General features: G+C 47.4%; 1 protein-coding gene across 2 annotated transcripts; it reads right to left on the reverse strand.

Moving 5' to 3' along the window:
• Positions 1 to 276: 276 nt before the first annotated feature.
• MVK (mevalonate kinase) lies at positions 277 to 16,968 on the reverse strand. Of its 2 annotated transcripts, none has more exons than XM_083583930.1 (10): positions 16,819 to 16,968; positions 13,250 to 13,397; positions 12,628 to 12,778; positions 11,143 to 11,298; positions 8,453 to 8,556; positions 7,620 to 7,665; positions 4,263 to 4,353; positions 3,737 to 3,853; positions 2,860 to 3,013; positions 277 to 2,366 (listed from the first exon to the last, which is right to left on the reverse strand). In XM_083583930.1, exons 1-10 carry the CDS (start codon positions 16,888 to 16,890, stop codon positions 2,215 to 2,217), a joined length of 1,191 nt encoding a protein of 396 aa, XP_083440056.1. In that variant the 5' UTR covers positions 16,891 to 16,968; the 3' UTR covers positions 277 to 2,214. The 2 variants fall into 2 exon arrangements, with proteins under 2 accessions (XP_083440056.1, XP_083440057.1); XM_083583931.1 differs by lacking the exon at positions 277 to 2,366 and adding an exon at positions 2,374 to 2,663.
• Positions 16,969 to 17,076: the final 108 nt, after the last annotated feature.

Raw genomic sequence — 17,076 nt, forward strand, 5'->3', positions numbered from 1 at the left:
CACTTCATGGATCGGTTCCTCTCTGTGGACGAGGACCGGGTCCAAGACAGTGGACCCCCGGGGTGCTTCTTCCATCTTCTGGGAAGTGAGTGTAAGTGAGAGTGGAAGTGACCCGTCTCTTTATCTGGGCAAAAAGCTATGGGGCAGCAGGGCAGAGCCCACCTGCTGCAGATCCCTGTCTGGATGGTGTTTGTTTCCTCCCCATTGTTTTTTGCTGGGCAGGTTATTCCCCGCCCCCCAACACAAACAACCCACAAACTAACAAAATAGTCACCATTTCGAATTACAAAGGATAGCTCTGCAGTGTTTTATTTTTCATTCTCCACTGCAGGAACATACCAGAATCAAAACTGTCTCTTCAAAGTGTGCCCTCAACTTGCAGAGTCTCCCCTCCCTTCAAAAAGAAACATATATGGCTTGATTAATCTGCTCATTAAAGGGAGGGGGCAACCCCTTCAGGTGTCACTGGAATCAATTTCCCATCATCCTCTGCAGCATGCATGGCCAATGGACAGGGATGTTAATGGGAGTTGTAGTCCAGCAATATCTGGAGAAAACTCACCGCAGGCTCCCCAGATCAAAACTTGCAACCCTGGTGAGTGTTCACACACACATATGCATACATGCCCACAGGTAACTTGCATCTTGCACGGGGGCTACATTTCTGGGGTGGTGGATATTTGCAAAAAAGCACATTCTCAAACCAGCCCCTTGAACTGCCCCTGTGCACCAAACAGGTCGTATCCTCCAAGCAGGGCTTTTAAGCTCTCTGCCTTGCTCACCAGACTCTGGGAAGGTCTTGCGAGGTCTCGGATGGTACCATGAAATCTCTCACAAGAGCCTCCCAGAACAAGGCAGAGAACTTAAAAGCTATTTTCGGGCCAGGAAAACCCTGCGCAAAAAGAACTTTTAACCTCTCTCTCTTCTGTGACTTTAATTGTTGCAATTTCAACTGGCCAGCCTTCAACCACATAAAGTTGAAATCGCACATGGTAAATCTGTGTAAGTTGCAATTTACCTCTCTTTCTCTCTCTGTGTACACATCATTAGGAAGCAATACAGAACCAACAGACTAAGGAGGTCACTTCCCCCCACCCCAATTCCATTTCAAACTGCCGGACATTTTGTTAGGAACAAGGGCACCTCCTCCTCCTCCACCCCACCCATCAAGCTTCTGTGCCTAGGACCAAGGTGGGGGGACCTGTGGGTCTCCTCAAGGCCTTGCTGGACTCCCAACTCTCAGCATCCCTGAGTGTGCAGGGTCCTGCTCGCTGCCGGGAGTTGGGAGTCCACAGGGCTGCCTACCTGAGACAGGTGACTCTTCCAGAGACCAGGCAATCAGATCTCCCAATGCCAAGTAAGGCTGGGAAATTGAGCCAAAGTCTGGAAAAGTTACGGGAAATGCTGAAACCAATGGAAGACGGAAGTAGTGCCGACAAGTCCGGAGGAGAGAATGTTGGCTCCTTTTGGTCCAGCAAGGCATTCACGGTTGGGCCCCCAATTTCCCCTTGCTCAGAAGAGCTGCAAAGCTGCGATTTGGGGCGAGTGGAGCTTAAGCCTTCTTCTGCCAACTGAGGTCCCAGTGCACATATCAACTGCATTTTGGGGGGGCGGGAGAACAGCTAGGAAGGGGGCTGCGGGGGGGGGGGAGAAAGTGATGGATCGAGCCTCCCCAAAAGTTGTCACTTGTCCCTTGCAAAAAGACAGAACAAAATCACCCCCCCCCCCGCTTTACAAACAAGTGCTTCCCCAACTCCACATATGCCTGAGCGCATGTAGTTCCAGCCACCCTGCAAGGGAATATGAGAGAAGCTCTACCTTATCCGCACAGGGGAGCAAAGCAGCCGTGCCCTGGCAAGGTCTCGACAGGGTGGAAAAGGACTTCCCTGCTGAAGTTAGGAGGACAGAAGAGAGTCAAGCAGAAGACAGCCAGCACCCAGCACCCTCAGCACCCAGTGACAGCCCTTCCAAGCTGCGTAACCAGGCCCAGCAAAGCAACTTGTGGGGACACCACCGCTTCCAGCAAACAGGCCCCGTCAGAATCCTTGCACTGCATTCTCCAGGGTCCAATAGGCCAAGTAAACCCAAAATCTCCAGGGGTCCCACAATTTTGAGCGAGGCCTCTGCGGTCAAATCTGAGCAACGGATGAGGGTGATGAACTCGCGGCACCAGGAACCAATTCTCAGCAGGAAGAGGAGCCTCTGCCACCGCCTTTAAACCCCGCTAAGAACCGCCTGCACTTCTGCTTTCAGGGAGGGGGGCGAGTGCACACACACACCCGGGGCCCCAATGTCCGTCTCCCAGCACTCGAACCCACAGGCGTCCAGGTCTTGGGTGACGGCTGCCACTATTGTAGGAGGAGTGTCTGCCAAGAAAAGGCACAGAATCAGGCATCATTACTGGGCTAGAGACACAAAATCAGAGGACTGTAGAGCTGGGAGGAACTCAGGCCAGTGTTGTCGACTCTGACTGGCAGCAGCTCTCCAGAGCCTCAAACAGTAAAAGGTCAGGGCGAGAGATGGCTGGTAATGGACTTTGGACCAGCAAAGCAGAACTTCCACCACTCAGCACAGGAGTCCTTATTAAAAGACTTGCTTTCTTCGCTTATCTCACTCTGGAAAGCGCTGTGCACATCAATGAAGTTGCATCAAGGACACCATCCCTGTAAAGTAGGCCACTGTGCTTATCCCCATGTAACAGATGAGAAAACAGCAAGGGGGTCATCCCTAAGGGCAGCCTCGTGACTCCACACCCGAAGGCAAGACTCCCTGGCTCACACTCGGGCTTATGCACTCCCCAGATGAAAGTTTGTAAGCAAATAAATAAGAGTGTCCCCAGGATGCGCAGCATCTCCTGACCTGGCCGTAGCAAAGTGATGGCACAGCCGCCTCCCCCTGCGCCCGTCAGCTTGCTGTGCAGCCCGTGAGAGGCGGTGACTTGGCAGACTCTGTCCAGGGAGGAATGGCCAACTCCAATCACATCCAGGTGATGCTGGTTAATGTCAATGAGTTCCTGTTCAGAAGGAGAAAGAGACCAGCGCATTGTTAACCTGTGGAACTTGCTGCCACAGGAGGCAGGGAAGGCCACCAACATGAATAGCTTTAAAAGAGGAATGGACAAATTCACATGAGGTCTATGCTCTGCCTCCGTAGTCAGAGGCAGCAGTGCTTCTGCAGATCCGTTTCTTGAGGCCACAGAAAGGGAGAGTTCTGCTTGTGGGCTTCCCTTCAGAGCATCTGGCTGGCGACTGTAAGAACAGTAGGCTGGGCTACATGGCCCCCTGGGCTGATCCAGTAGGATCTTCTTCTGGCCTTACATTAACATGGGAAGTGGGAGGGGACAGGATTTGGCCAACAGCAAGATCCCAGCCACGGGGCCAGCCCCAAACATGGCACAGCCAGAGGTGGAAGCCAAGATGGTGACACCCTTGCCAACATCCCATGCTCAGAAGCTGACCAGACGAGTGGCTGAGTCTGACTCCAGGGCTGGGGCACCACCCTTGCCCACTGCACCCAAGGGAGGGTGGCAGGCTACCTGAAGGGACATTAGGACACGGGGAAGACACAGCTGGCTCGGGTTGCTTCACTGCGACTGCTCTGCACCTGCAGCCTCACTCTGTAGTCACACGCACTGGATTTAGCAAGCTGGAACTGCCCCATCTGCTTTTGCCTCTTCCCAGTGATGTCCTGCCTCTCCTGGCTGGTTTCAAAGAGGAGGAAACAAAGGGTTCCTCACCTCCAGCACAAGGTAGTGCTCCTGAGATGGATGATCGGCCATTGCTTTGAGGACATCTTCGCACTCCTGGGAAATGGCGTCAATCGAAGCCAGCACCGGCTCCATTATGGCAGGAAACTGCAGGAGGAAAAAAGGGATTTCCTCCACCTAAGAATGGCATACCACGCCAAACCTCCCTCCAGTTTAACTGACAACCACACTTTGGAGTTCAGTTTCCTCATGCAGCCGGCATTTAACCAGTTTTCCAACCAAAATATCATGGGGGGACTCAGTGTCCCAATTAATGGAAGGGCAGTTATTTTATTTATTGTATTTATATCCCAGCTTTCTTCCATCAAGGAGACCCAATAGATAGATCTTCCCCTCATTTCTAGCCCTCCACAACAACTCTGCAAGGTAGGTTAGGCTGAGAGGCAGTGACTGGCCCAAGGTCATGGCCAAGTGAGACTTGAACCCTGGTCTCCCAGGCCTAGTAATACAACACTCTAACTACTAGGCCATACTGGTTTTGTATCAGAAGCAATACCTTCAGCACCTTGTCTTTAACCCCTGCAACCAGGACCTTGGTGCTCCGAGGGACCTTGGTGTTGGTCAATAAAATCCGTAGAGTGGGGACTCTAAGAAAAAAAGGAGAACAGAGTCAAAAAATGTTGTCTCCGCTCCAACGTGGGCAAGCAAGCCAATTCACTCCATGTTTTTCCACTTCACTTTAATCCTTTGCAAGTGAAGGAGACGCCAAATGTTGTGATGGAGCAGGAACTATGGGTGGCTCCCAGCCCCGGGGGCTGTGCTCTGCCCTCCCCCCCCATCGGAGGCAGTCATGTTTCTGAATCCCAGTTGCTGGGAACCTCCGGAGGGGAGAGCTGCTCTTGTGCTCGGATCCCACTTGTGGGTTTCCCATGTTGGGCATCTGGTTGGCCACGGTAAGAACAGGATGCTGGACTGGGTGGGCCATTGCCCGGATCCAGCAGACCCTTCTGTTCTTATAGAGTGGCTGGGGCCACCCAGCCAGATGGGTAGGGTAGAAATAACACCATTATATTAAGTATTATTATTATTAGAGGGTTGCCCATCTTCTCTAGGGTATTCATAGGCTCTCCCTCCAAGATCCCAGGGTAGAAAGAGGGAAAAGGCCTGAGCTCAGGGATAGGGAGGGCATCTGCCTGGCAAGAAGAAGGTCTCAGGCCCAATCCCTGACTTCATCCCCAAACAGGGCTGGGAGAGACTCTCTGCCTGAAACCCCAGAGAGCCACTGCCAATCAGTGCAGACATCACTGAGCTAGGTCAACAAAAGGTCTGACTCAGAATAAGGCAGCTTCCCGCGTTACAACTCAGCCTTAAAAGTTTGTAGAAATACACACTAGTTGAGCTAATGGAGCATCCTCTTCTGTAGAGTCTGGTGGGGTGTATCCTGACAGGTAGTGCCTCTCAAGGAAGGAGGGGTCCCATGCAGCCCCACCAACGGACGTGGGGCCTTCTGCAGGCTCAGAGCCAGGACCAGCCCCCCCCCCGATGCCAGTCACTTTTGTTCGTATGACCATTGCGCAGCCATTAAGGACTTCACACAAGACAGGGACCTCGACCCAAAAGCTTAAATGTCATTAGGAGCCACGGTGTGGTTAGAATTACCTCAGCGTGCCGCCAGAGGCCATTTAGCTGCCTGACAAAAGGCCTGTGTCTTGTGAACCAAAATAACTTTGCTTTCTAATACCATCTGCGATAATGAACCAGCGCCTGATGTTAGCGGCTAATAGAGCAATTTCACGCCCCACGAAAGATTTTAATGGAGTCTGATTATGGTTCATTGGCAGAAGGGATCAGGGTGGCCAACGGCTGAAAAAGAAACCCCTTGCATTCTGTCCTCAAACCCTTTGTAATTTTAAGCAAGCAAGCTATTCCTTTAAATGCCACTTGTTTGCAAAAAGTCAGAGCATCTATAAGCATCTCGCAAGGCTGAGGAATTAACATTGATCCTTTGTGTGTGGAGGTTTTTAGGTGCCAGAGAGGGAAACGAACTCAGAGCTGCATAGTGATGTGAGGTGAGAATATTCTCCGGAGAATATTCTCCAGAATATTCTCTGCTAGAAAATTCTCCAGAGAATATTCTCCACAAACTGTAAATTCTAATGTAAGAACCATTTTACAACCCACATTTAAAAAATCTAGTAAATAATCAGTCAAGCTGTGAAATTGTCAGTGTAAGTAATGAATAATGATTTTTTTGATCGTTACATTACTGGGCATTGCGTCATTCACCATTGGGAGTTCTGAAATGTGAGCTACAGAAAACTTTTTATTTTTTTAAAGTTTCATCATTTAATTTGATGAACATTTGAATTCGTATGTATTTCAACTATATAATAGCCTTTTTCTATTTTGGTGTGACCTTATTCTTAGCAATTCTATACCCTTGGCCATACAGTGTGATTTATTTTTTTTACAGAAAGTAGCTTTAATGTACCTTTAATACACTTAAAACTACCTAGGCCTATACAATTATGTGTAACAGCATGTGAGGTGGCCTTGATTTAAACAGTTGACATTTCTATAGTTTTATTTAGTGCCAGTAACTGGTTTTTGCAGTGCTATTCAAAGGTACAAGGTGCCATTTACCAGAGATTGATATACTAAAATATATTATCATATAATGATAATATATTTAATGTTAATGGCTTCTTTTTTATATGTATGCATATAGTTTTGTTTATCAAGCTGTGTTTTAGTCACCAAAACAGTTATTAAGTGTTAGAGCTATTAGAAGCACAAGATAGCCTATTACTGAATTTACTTGTATCAAACCTTAACATGCCAATAGTATTTTTTTGACTTGTCCTATAACATGTACATGTTCTGTTGGAAGAATAAAATATGATTTAACTACCGAGTTTCTATATACCAAACCTTAACATGACAATTACTGGTGTCATCACCTTAGAATGCTTCAACTTTAACTATAAAACATGTTTTACTTTTTAATTTGATACTTGCAAGTGACAAGTAGGCTTGTGCTTACATATTTTCACTGTGGTTCCTTTGCCAAACAACAAGTTTCCCTATATGTCAACACTGCTGACCAATAAGAAAGTTTTCTGTAGTTTTTGGTTGTCATCTGAACAAGTTTACCCATGAATAAACATGTCTATTAACTAATTATATATGCAATGCATTGAAATGAATATTCTCCTATTTTAAATGGGAATTCTCTAATATTCTCATTAACCAAGAATATTCTTGAGAATATTCTCCAAAATATTATTCTCGAATTTAACATCACTAGAGCTGCATCACCTTATTCAATGCCCCTCCCCACAAAAAGGGGATGAAAGCAGAATCATCAAACATCAAAGCCCCAGAAGAGCCCTGCTGCTGGGTCTGGCCAGTGGGGGCCCCCTGGTCCCCTCTCCTGTTCTCATAATGGGCAGCCCGAAGCCTGTTGGGAGCCTGCAAGCGGCACCTGAAGGCCACAGGACTCTGCTCACCTGCCCTGCCCAGCCAGGAATCAGAGGCGTAACACAGCCATCGTGGCCAGGAGCCCCTGAGAGCCTTTGCCGCCTCCTTCATGAATTTCTCTTTTGCAGATATCTTATGCGGAGGCCATCACGAAGAGCTTTCAACTATTTATTTCAAAGAGCTGGTGGGGGTGGGGGGTGGAGTGTCCCTGTAAGTCCACCGCGTCTCCCACCCCACCCCATGCAGACAGCCCAGGGGTAGAGCAACCCCCAAGAGGTGGCTTGTCCAGCATCTGTGTGAAGACCTCCTCACCCCCGGCAAATATAGTCTGAAACCCACCAGCCTTCCCACAGAGCAGCTTATTAACCACATTCATCACACTAAAAGTAGTTTTTATGCAGCATAAACATTAACGCTCAGAGTGAACTTTTACCTTTTTAACGGCAAGATTTTTCCTGACTGGTATCTCAAAGCTCCACCTAAAAGTTTCCACGGAGGGGGAGAAGAAGAGCCTTAACACTGGAACACTGTTTCAGAAGATGTCTTGTTTTCCATGATCTGGCACAAAGAACTCAATTTACAATGAACAATACAGAGCAACGTTGAGTCACTCCTTTGTCATAAAGCAAGGGAGAGAAGAAAAGGAATTCTGAATATTTGAAGAAAGATAACTACAGATAGTTCCAAAGGGGCAGCTTCATCTAGGACGTGAGGGAGACCCCAGCGTGTGATACAGGACCCCCCACCCATGGCTTCTAGAAGCGTAGCTGATACCAGTGGAATTAAAATCCAGCAAGCCATTCAATGCTGTCACTTGTGAACTGAGCTGGGGGGAAATATTAGATATCAGGGATGCTTTATTTGAGATTTCTGCATTGCAGGGGGTTGGGCTGGATGACCCTCAGGGTACCTTCCAACTCTGTGATTCTATGATTTACACAGCGCGTAGCTCAACTACGGAACTCGCTCCCACAGGAGGCAGTGATGGTCACACACTTGGACGCTTTAAAAGAGGACCAGACAAATTCATGGAGCAGGCTAGAGATGGCTCCCAGGCATGGTGGCTCTGCCATCTGCCTCCTCAGGTGCAGGCAGCAAAGCTTCTGAATACCAGTTGCCAGAAACCACAGCGAGGGCTCTTGGGCTCAGGTCCTGCAGGCGGGACCCACTTGGGGCCTCTGGCTGCCGCTGTGAGAACAGGTTGCTGGCCTTAGGCCTGATCCAGAAGCCTCTTCTCATGTTAAATCAGAGAGAGAAAGCACTTACCCCAGGTCCCCACGGCGTTATCCACTCCAGAGGGGTTCCCATGGATCACCTGCTCTCCTCGGAAGGCCCACCTGTTGATTAAGTCCAGCTCATCCTCAGCCCACCTGGAAGGCAGAAAACAGCCTCACACCTTGCCAGAGAGTCTGTCCATGCAGACCAGTATTGCCTATTGTGGTTCTTAAGAGGTGGCCTGGGACCTGGGAAGATGGGGTTCAAATCCCCACTCAGCCACGAAGCTCACGGGCTGACCTTGGGGGCCGGTCACTGCCTCTCAGCCTGACCTACCTCGCAGGGTTGCTGTGAGGGGAGGGAGAGGACCTTGAGCTCCTTGGAGGAAAGGTGTGATATAAATTTAATAAATAATAATGTTGGCTGGTTGTATTTGGAAGCAGTTCTTCCAGGTTCTTATACTTAGGCAAAGAAAAATATCTACTGGTCAAAGGTATACAAGTCGGAGCCAAACAGTACAAATTGAAAGCATTTGCAGACGATCTAGTATTGACATTACAGGAGCCAGAATCTAGTACCAAAGGAGTACTTGAACTGATTCAAGAATTTGGTCAGGTTGCAGGATTTAAGCTGAACAAATTTAAAACCAAGGTTTTAGAGAAAAATCTAACTGCGATTGAGAAAGAGAGGTTTCAGAAGGAGACAGGTTTAACGCTGGTTAAGAAAGTAAAATACCTGGGGGTTAATATGACTGCTAAGAATGTGAATTTATTTAAAGATAACTATGAAAAATGTTGGTCAGAAGTGAAAAAGGATTTAGAAATATGGTCAAACTTGAAGCTTTCCTTGCTAGGCCGTATTGCCGCTATAAAAATGAATGTATTGCCAAGAATGTTGTTTTTGTTTCAATCATTGCAAATTTTGGATAAAATGGACTGTTTCAAGAAGTGGCAGAGAGATATTTCTAGATTTGTCTGGCAGGGCAAGAAGCCTAGAATAAAATTTAAAATACTAACTGATGCAAAGGAAAGAGGTGGATTTGCCCTGCCAGACCTTAAACTTTACTATGAATGAGCCGCATTTTGCTGGCTGAAAGAATGGCTGCTTCTTGAGAACACAGACATTTTGGATCTAGAAGGTTTTAATAATGTATTTGGGTGGCATGCATATTTGTGGTATGATAAGGTCAAGGCACATAAAGCATTTAAAAACCATATTGTCAGGAAAGCACTGTTTAATGTCTGGATAAGAAATAAAGATCTACTTGAAAGTAAAACCCCAAGGTGGTTGTCACCGATGGAAGCGAAGGCTCAGAAAAAGCTTAATATGGAGGCCAAATGGCCGAAATATTGGGAGATTTTGGAACAAGAAGGAGATAAATTGAAATTGCAGAGCTTTGAGAAACTAAAAGATAAAGTGCGAGATTGGCTTCATTATTATCAAATAAGGGAGGCTTACAATCTGGACAAGAAAGTTGGCTTCCAGGTGGAAAAATCAAAATTGGAAACAGAACTGTTAGATCCCAAAACTAAGATATTATCAAGAATGTATAACTTGCTGTTGAAATGGAATACTCAGGATGAAATAGTGAAATCTGTTATGACAAAATGGGCACAAGATGTTGGACATAACATTATGTTCGCTGACTGGGAACAGTTATGGACCACAGGTATGAAATTTACGGCATGTAATGCCTTAAGAGAGAATATTATGAAAGTGATATACAGGTGGTACATGACACCAGTGAAGCTTGCAAAAATATACCATTTGCCCGATAATAAGTGTTGGAAATGTAAAGAAAATGAAGGTACATTCTTTCACCTTTGGTGGACGTGTCCAAGGATTAAGGCTTTCTGGGAGATGATCTATAATGAAATGAAAAAGGTATTTAAATATACCTTTCTGAAGAAACCAGAGGCCTTTCTCCTGGGCATGGTTGGCCAATTGGTGCTAAAGAAGGACAGAACTTTCTTTATGTATGCTACAACAGCAGCAAGAATACTTATTGCAAAGCATTGGAAGACACAATATTTACCCACCCGGGAAGAATGGCAGATGAAGGTGATGGACTATATGGAACTGGCGGAAATGACTGGCAGAATCCGAGACCAGGGAGAAGAGTCGGTAGAAGAAGATTGGAAGAAATTTAAAGACTATTTACAGAAGCATTGTAAGATCAAGGAATGTTAGAGGGATGCTGGAATGAAGTTATGTGGTTTTAGCAATAATGTTATAAAGGGGTATGTAAAAATGGATTGTTAACAGGTGAAAATGTAAAGATAAAATATTAAGATAAAAGCAAAAAGGGTAAGGACTTGCTGAAACAACTACTGAACTAGAATACAAAAAAGGGAGGTGTGAGGAGGTCAGGGAAACAAGCAAATGAAAGATAAGACATGGAAAGACTGATTTGTTTTTAATTGTTTTTTATTTTTCTGTATTTTGTATTTTTTGTTTTTTTATCTTTTCTTTTCTTTTTTCTATCTTTGTAATTTCTTTGAAACTTTAATAAATATTATTCAAAAAAAATATCTATTTGTTTTTTTTTGTGACAGATAACTGAACAGATAAAATAGCTGAATGAGGCAGAAGTGAATCCATCAACATTTCACGCCCCACCCGCATTGGTTGGATGGCCATCTCTCAGCCAAGATGCTTGCACTGCAGGTAGTTGAACCAGATGACCCTTCCGCCTCTACAGCTCTGTGATTCTACGATGCCCAGCTCTCTGGGGCTCCTACCTGGCTACAGACTGGCCCTCGCCCAGAGGGTAGCTGATGACCCCACACCCAGAAAGCAAAGCCCCTGCGAGGCAGACGGAATAAGCAGCGCTGGAACCTAACCCAGCACCTGTGGGCAGCTCAGACCACACCAGGATGTCCATGCTTGGAAGGACCCTGAAAGACACAACATTACAAAAATAAAAAGTAAACCGCCTGTCATTCCATCATTTACTGAGCAGGACCAACAAGAACTGGAATGAGTTGCATTATCTTGTCACACAGACAATAGAACAAATCTGTTTGCTCTGGCTCTGGTGATCATAGGAAGCTGGGAACAGAGGAGGCTTGCAGGTACTGAGCCAGACCCTTGGGTCCATCTAGCCTAGTATTGTCTACAAGGACTGGCAGCAACAGCTGTATCCAGGATGCTGCAGGGGATGGAACCTGGGGCCTTCTGAATGCAACGCAGATGTTATCCCACTGAGCCATGACCCTTCAGCAGCTCCTGAAGCAAGGGGTTCACCTTGCAAGGATAACCAACCAGGCCATTACTGGACCTTATGATGTCAGATGATAAACCAGCTGCTTTACCACCTGTCCATCATCAGGCATCATAACAAGTTTGCCAACCCTATACCAAGTGCTGAGCATAGGTACTTCAAAGCTGCTTTCTGCAGGTATTGGCTGCTCCAGGACAGCTGGTCACTGCCAACAATCTGGGGAGCGGTGACTTCCAGATGGCTTTTGGCAGGTTTTGCAATAGATCCAGCCCTGTCTCTATCTACAACTCACACCTTATGTCAACTATGATGCTAGGTGGGGGGGGGCCAGGGAGTGTGGTTTGGGGAAAACAGCCTCCTATGCCAAACTGGGACCTGTGCTGGGTCCCAATTTAGTCTGTGGGTCAGCAGCTCCCCACCTCACCCCCAAATGAGCTACAGCTTCCAACTATTTTATTATTATTATTATTGAATGTGTATACAGTACTACCCTTCACCTGAAAATCACAGGGCAGTTTACAGCATACACTTCACTACAGAGAGCCAGGATTCAGAATTGAGAGAGCCACACCACTAAAGGGTTGTGGTGGAGTTCTTCAATAGACACAGCATTGCGGTGTTTAAGGGAACTTTACTCGGGCAGAACGGCCCCCACTGGGGAACCCACCCACATGCGTACAAATTAGGTCCCATTCTCTGATGAAAAGCATGCCTGCTTTAACAGAGCTGGAAGCCGGATTCTGCAAGAAGATCCGGATGCCTACTCTTTACAGGACTTGCTCAATGTGAGCTTTTCCTTGACACATTCTTAACAGTCTGAGTGAGCAGTTTCTCCTAACCATATCATTCCAGGCACTCTTGCTTTGCATCTCTTCTCTTTTAGGCCCTTCAGTCAAGGCACACGCTATAATTCCCACTACAAGGCTCTCTGGGAGAGAAATATCAATGCATTAAATCACGGGTGAAGCAGCGACAAGCGGGGGGAGGTGCCCAAGAGCCTTACCCGCATTTGGACGCAATGGACAAGTACAAGTAGAGGAAGGCCACGACGGCCAGGCTGTGTGTGGCTGCAGCCGCTCCCTCTGCAGCCCCCACAAACTCCTTCAGCTTCTCCACTTGTCCTGGGCTGGGGGGCTGAGAGTCAATCAGGCCAGCTGGAGAAAGAGCCAATGGAGAGGAAGGCATCTTAACGATCCATGACAGACCCACCAGACACATTTTGCTTTATTCCAGGATGGACATCAGACAAACGCCTTTACTAGGCCAACCACAGGAACCCAGGAAGCTATTTCATCCCAAGTCAGAGCCTTGCTCCATCGAGCTCAGGGCTGGCAGGACTGGCAACAGCATTTTGGGCAGGGGGCATTCCCAGCCTGACCTGGAGATTTGGCCTGGTACCTTCTGCGTGCAAAGCCAACGCTCTGCCATTGAGCTGCTTGGTGCTCCTGCCCCTCTGCTGTGCTTCACAGCCCCAGGCAGCCCACACAGGATGCCTGGAGATTGGGCAGTGGGACCCTCATCTCAGGCCTCCCCGGAATGGATCTCCCAAAGCAGCTGTGGCTCTCTGCAGATTGAGGCAAAGAACAGGAGTCCCCCCCAACACCCCCAGCATCCAGAGTGCTCACCAGGGAACGCTGCCAGTAAGGGCTCCAGCTCAGATGTTTCCCAGTGTAACTTGGTCCCAATATTTGGCAGATGTATCAAGACCTTCCCATCATTCCGAAGGGTCATCTGAAGGAATGTCCTCAGGTTCAAAGCCACGGCCAGGGCAAGCTGGAATTGCAGAATTGTGGAGTTGGAAGGGGCTCTGAGGGTCATCTAGTCCAACCCCCTGCTATGCAGGAGTCACACACACCTTCAACAGGGAAGGCACCACACACAGAGATCGGCATGGGGAGGCCTTTTTCTAAAACCCCAGCACAGAGAACTTCAGATGCCCTCCTTGGGACTCTCCCCAGGACACAACCCTTACCAGGCCTGGTTTGCACTCTTCCTTGAGTGTGTCTTCCGGGCTGGAATGGGTCTGTGAACTCGGACCAGCTTGGCCCCTGGCTTGACCCCGGGGAGGACGTGTGAGTGTGTGGAATCTAGGCAGCGTTGCCTGGGTTGCTCCACTCATTTTCCTCCGGCCCCAGGAAGCCTGCCTGGGTTAGGGGACAGGGGACAAGCCTGCTCCCCCCCCCCCCCGCCCTGAGAGGAAACATTGCCAAGCGCATTTTGCGGGTACAGGGAGAAAAAGAAACAACCACTCTCAATATGGATTCAACTCTTGCAAAAAAATAAATATTAACATTCCCCACAATGTTACAATTTCCAGTGGGGTAGTCATGCTAGACTTGCACAGGAGAAATAAATGTGTCTTGTGGTGCCTTAAAAACAAGCAGATTTGCTATGGCAGAAGTTTTTGTGGACTAAGGTCCACCTCACCAACTCTAAGGTGTGTTAACTGACCTACCAATACGTTATCACCGTGGCCTTGTGAATGTTAATAGCCTAATTATCACTGTCTGCACTTTTCTGCATTTTATTTCCTCCCAGCTTCACTAATCTACACACAAACCTACCCCTGCAGCTCAGGAAAACACTCCATGCCTCTGATGAAGTGGACTGTAGTCCAGAAAAGCTGGTGCCATAATAAGCTTCTTCGTTTTTACAGGGCCTTTCCAGTGGTGGCTCCCCGACTGTGGAATGCCCACCATTATTAGCTTTAAGGAGGAATTTGGAAACATTTTTCTTTACTTGGGCATTTGATGGCTGAAGAATTCTCGAGATCTTTGGATGGAAGCATGAAGGAAGGTGCTGGACTCTCCTTCCTTGGAGGTTTTTAAACAGGGGTTGGCTGGCCATCTGTTATGGATGCTTTAGTCGAGATTCCTGCATTGCAGGGGGTTGGACTACATGACCCTTAGGGATCCCTTCCAACTCTACAATTCTGATTTTAACTGGTTTGAGATTTTTTCTTTTAATAAGCAAATGGCATGTAAATGTTATGAAATAAATAAACTGTAACTGCTTTTAGGCATTCTTTATTGTAATATTTAAAATATATTTTTAGAATGTTTCTGCTTTTTGTTTTTAAATTGTGTACCTGTTTGCCGCCCTGGACTCCTTGGGGAGGAAGGGCGGGGTAGACATTCATTAAATAATTATCAATCATTATAACATGTTTGGTAGTTTTAAATACCTGGGCATTTATATCTCTGAGGACCTCTCATGGACTGCAAATATTAATATGGTTGTGAGGAAGGTGCAGGGGAGGTTGTATTTCCTGAGAATGCTCAGGGGACTGAATCTATCTCAGCACCTACTTCTGTCCTATTATCACAGTACCATCGAGAGTGTCTTAACCTATAGTGTATTATCGTGGTATGGGAGCAGCTCCGAAACGGATAAAAAAGCTTTACAGAGAATAATTAAAATTGCCCAGAATGTTATTGGGCTCCAACTACCAACCCTGGATGAGATCTTCACGTCTCGCACTTTGAAGAAGTCACACAATATCCTGAGAGATCCCACCCATCCTGCTCACAACTTCTTTGAACTGTTGCCTTCGGGCAGAAGATATAGGACAATGAAAACACGAACCACACGCCTTCTGAATAGTTTCTATCCAAGAGCTCTGATTGCACTAAATAATGATCTCAGGGCCAGTTGCAAGAAATAGCAAGCAGGGAGTAGGAAGGAATGAGATAGGTTTTAGGTTATGTTATGCCTTTAAATAGGTTATGTTATATTCTGGATTATGTTATGTTTTATAGATTATGTCTGAATAGGATGAGAGTGTTGGAGATACGTGTAAATGTGTATGTGAACCCGGTCTTTGGGGGGTTGTTTGATTTTCGTTGTTGTGTATACTGTGTATATACGGACAATGACAATAAATTTATCTAATCTAATCTAATCTAATCTAATGTTGGGAAATGGAGTTGAAGATCTTCATCTGAGGCTGTTTGTGGTGCCTCACATCATGCATCATATTCCCTGGAGAGGCTTGGCTCACGCCTCCTTCCATGTCTTTTCAGCACTGGGCAAAGGCCTTCTTGTTTTTCAGGTTTTCTATTGGGCAATTCTAACTACATCTTCTCAGAAGTAAATCCTATTTAATTCAATGGGGCTTCCTCTCTAGTGGATGGGGTTCTGATGGGCAACCTAAATCTGAATTCATCCCCATCCAATCATGTTATGCTGTTTTTACACATCACTCCTCTGGGATTGCTTTTATTCTGTGCACTGTTTGTATTATTTGTTATATTAAAATGCCTCCTACAATGCAGTTTCAGAAATGTATAAGTAGTATAAAATCACACACAAAATAAAACTTAGACTGTCCAATACTTAAACCCTCACATAAAGCCCTGAAAAATCAACAACACAAAGGGCCAGTTGCAAAAATGGCAAAAATCAATAGCCCATCAAATGCCTGGGAATAGAGGAAGTCTTAACCTGCTGCCGAAAAGGTAGGAGAGTCAGTGCCAGCAGACCTGGCTTGGGAGGGTGCTGCAAAGATGGGGGGCTGCAACCGCTTCCCCATTGTCGCCCCCCCTGAAACTCCCTCTTGAAGGGGGCACTTGAAAGCAGGGCCTCGGATGAAGACTTTGGAGTCCAGGGAGACTGAGGTCAGCAGAGGGGTTCCGGCAGCTAACTGAGGTCCCACGCCAAATTAGGCTTTGCAATATAGCCATTGCTTACTTTTTATTTATTTCATAAAATTTATATACCACTTGTTTGTAAAAAATAAAAATAAACAAAGCAGTTTATAAAAGGAAAGAGAAATAGAAGTATCATCAGTAAAAACAGTTTAAAACAACTATTTAAAACATTCAAAAATAGTTAAAATCAATGATAAGTGAAAACACACACCAACATTCTACATATCTGGGCAGGTTGTCCAACAAAAAATGTTTTTAGCAGACCTCGAAAAGAGTGCAGCGAAGACGGCTGCTGGGAAAGAGCAGCGGGGGGGGCCAGGGGGGAGAAGCCGGGGCAAGAAGGCGATCCGGCGGGGAAACCGGGCCCAAGTCGATAATGGAAAGCCCCTGAAGGTGGTCCAGGCTGGCGAGGTCTCCCTTCGGTCAGCACTCAGGCTGCAGCATCTGCCCGAGGGAGGCGCGCTCCTCCGGCCGCCTTGTCGGCAGGGCGGCCTGAGGCGAGGCCCCGATCCGGGCGCCCCTTTCGCCCCCCCCCCCCCGCTCACCTTGCCGTGGACGACGGCGTGCTCCCCGTGCAGGATCACCTTCCCCGGAGCCGAGACCACCCAGCGGCGCATCTCCTCCCGCAGGGGGCCCCGCAGCCCCGACAGCGAGCCACCCGGCGTCGTCCCGGCAGCGCCGCGGCTTGGCCCCGCCCGCCCGCCGGCCCACGGAAGCGCCGCCTCATCCTCCGGGGGGCGGGTCTGGGCGCCGCCCGGCCAATCGCGAGCGGGGGGAGGAGCAAGCGGCGGCGGCGGCGGCGG

Source organism: Podarcis filfolensis (genome assembly GCF_964270895.1).
Source record: "Podarcis filfolensis genome assembly, chromosome: 13".
In the NCBI taxonomy this organism is placed as follows: domain Eukaryota; kingdom Metazoa; phylum Chordata; class Lepidosauria; order Squamata; family Lacertidae; genus Podarcis; species Podarcis filfolensis.

What these genes read in the sequence shown, in the direction of transcription:
- MVK (XM_083583930.1), bottom strand. Translation starts at nt 16,890, where the DNA reads ATGCGCCGCTGGGTGGTCTCGGCTCCGGGGAAGGTGATCCTGCACGGG. An exon ending in TCCATTGCGTCCAAATGCGG is followed by an intron (nt 11,299 to 12,627) that starts GTAAGGCTCTTG and finishes TGTGTCTTTCAG; the next exon opens with GGTCCTTCCAAGCATGGACA. An exon ending in CATCACTTTGCTACGGCCAG is followed by an intron (nt 2,367 to 2,859) that starts GTCAGGAGATGC and finishes TTTTCTTGGCAG; the next exon opens with ACACTCCTCCTACAATAGTG.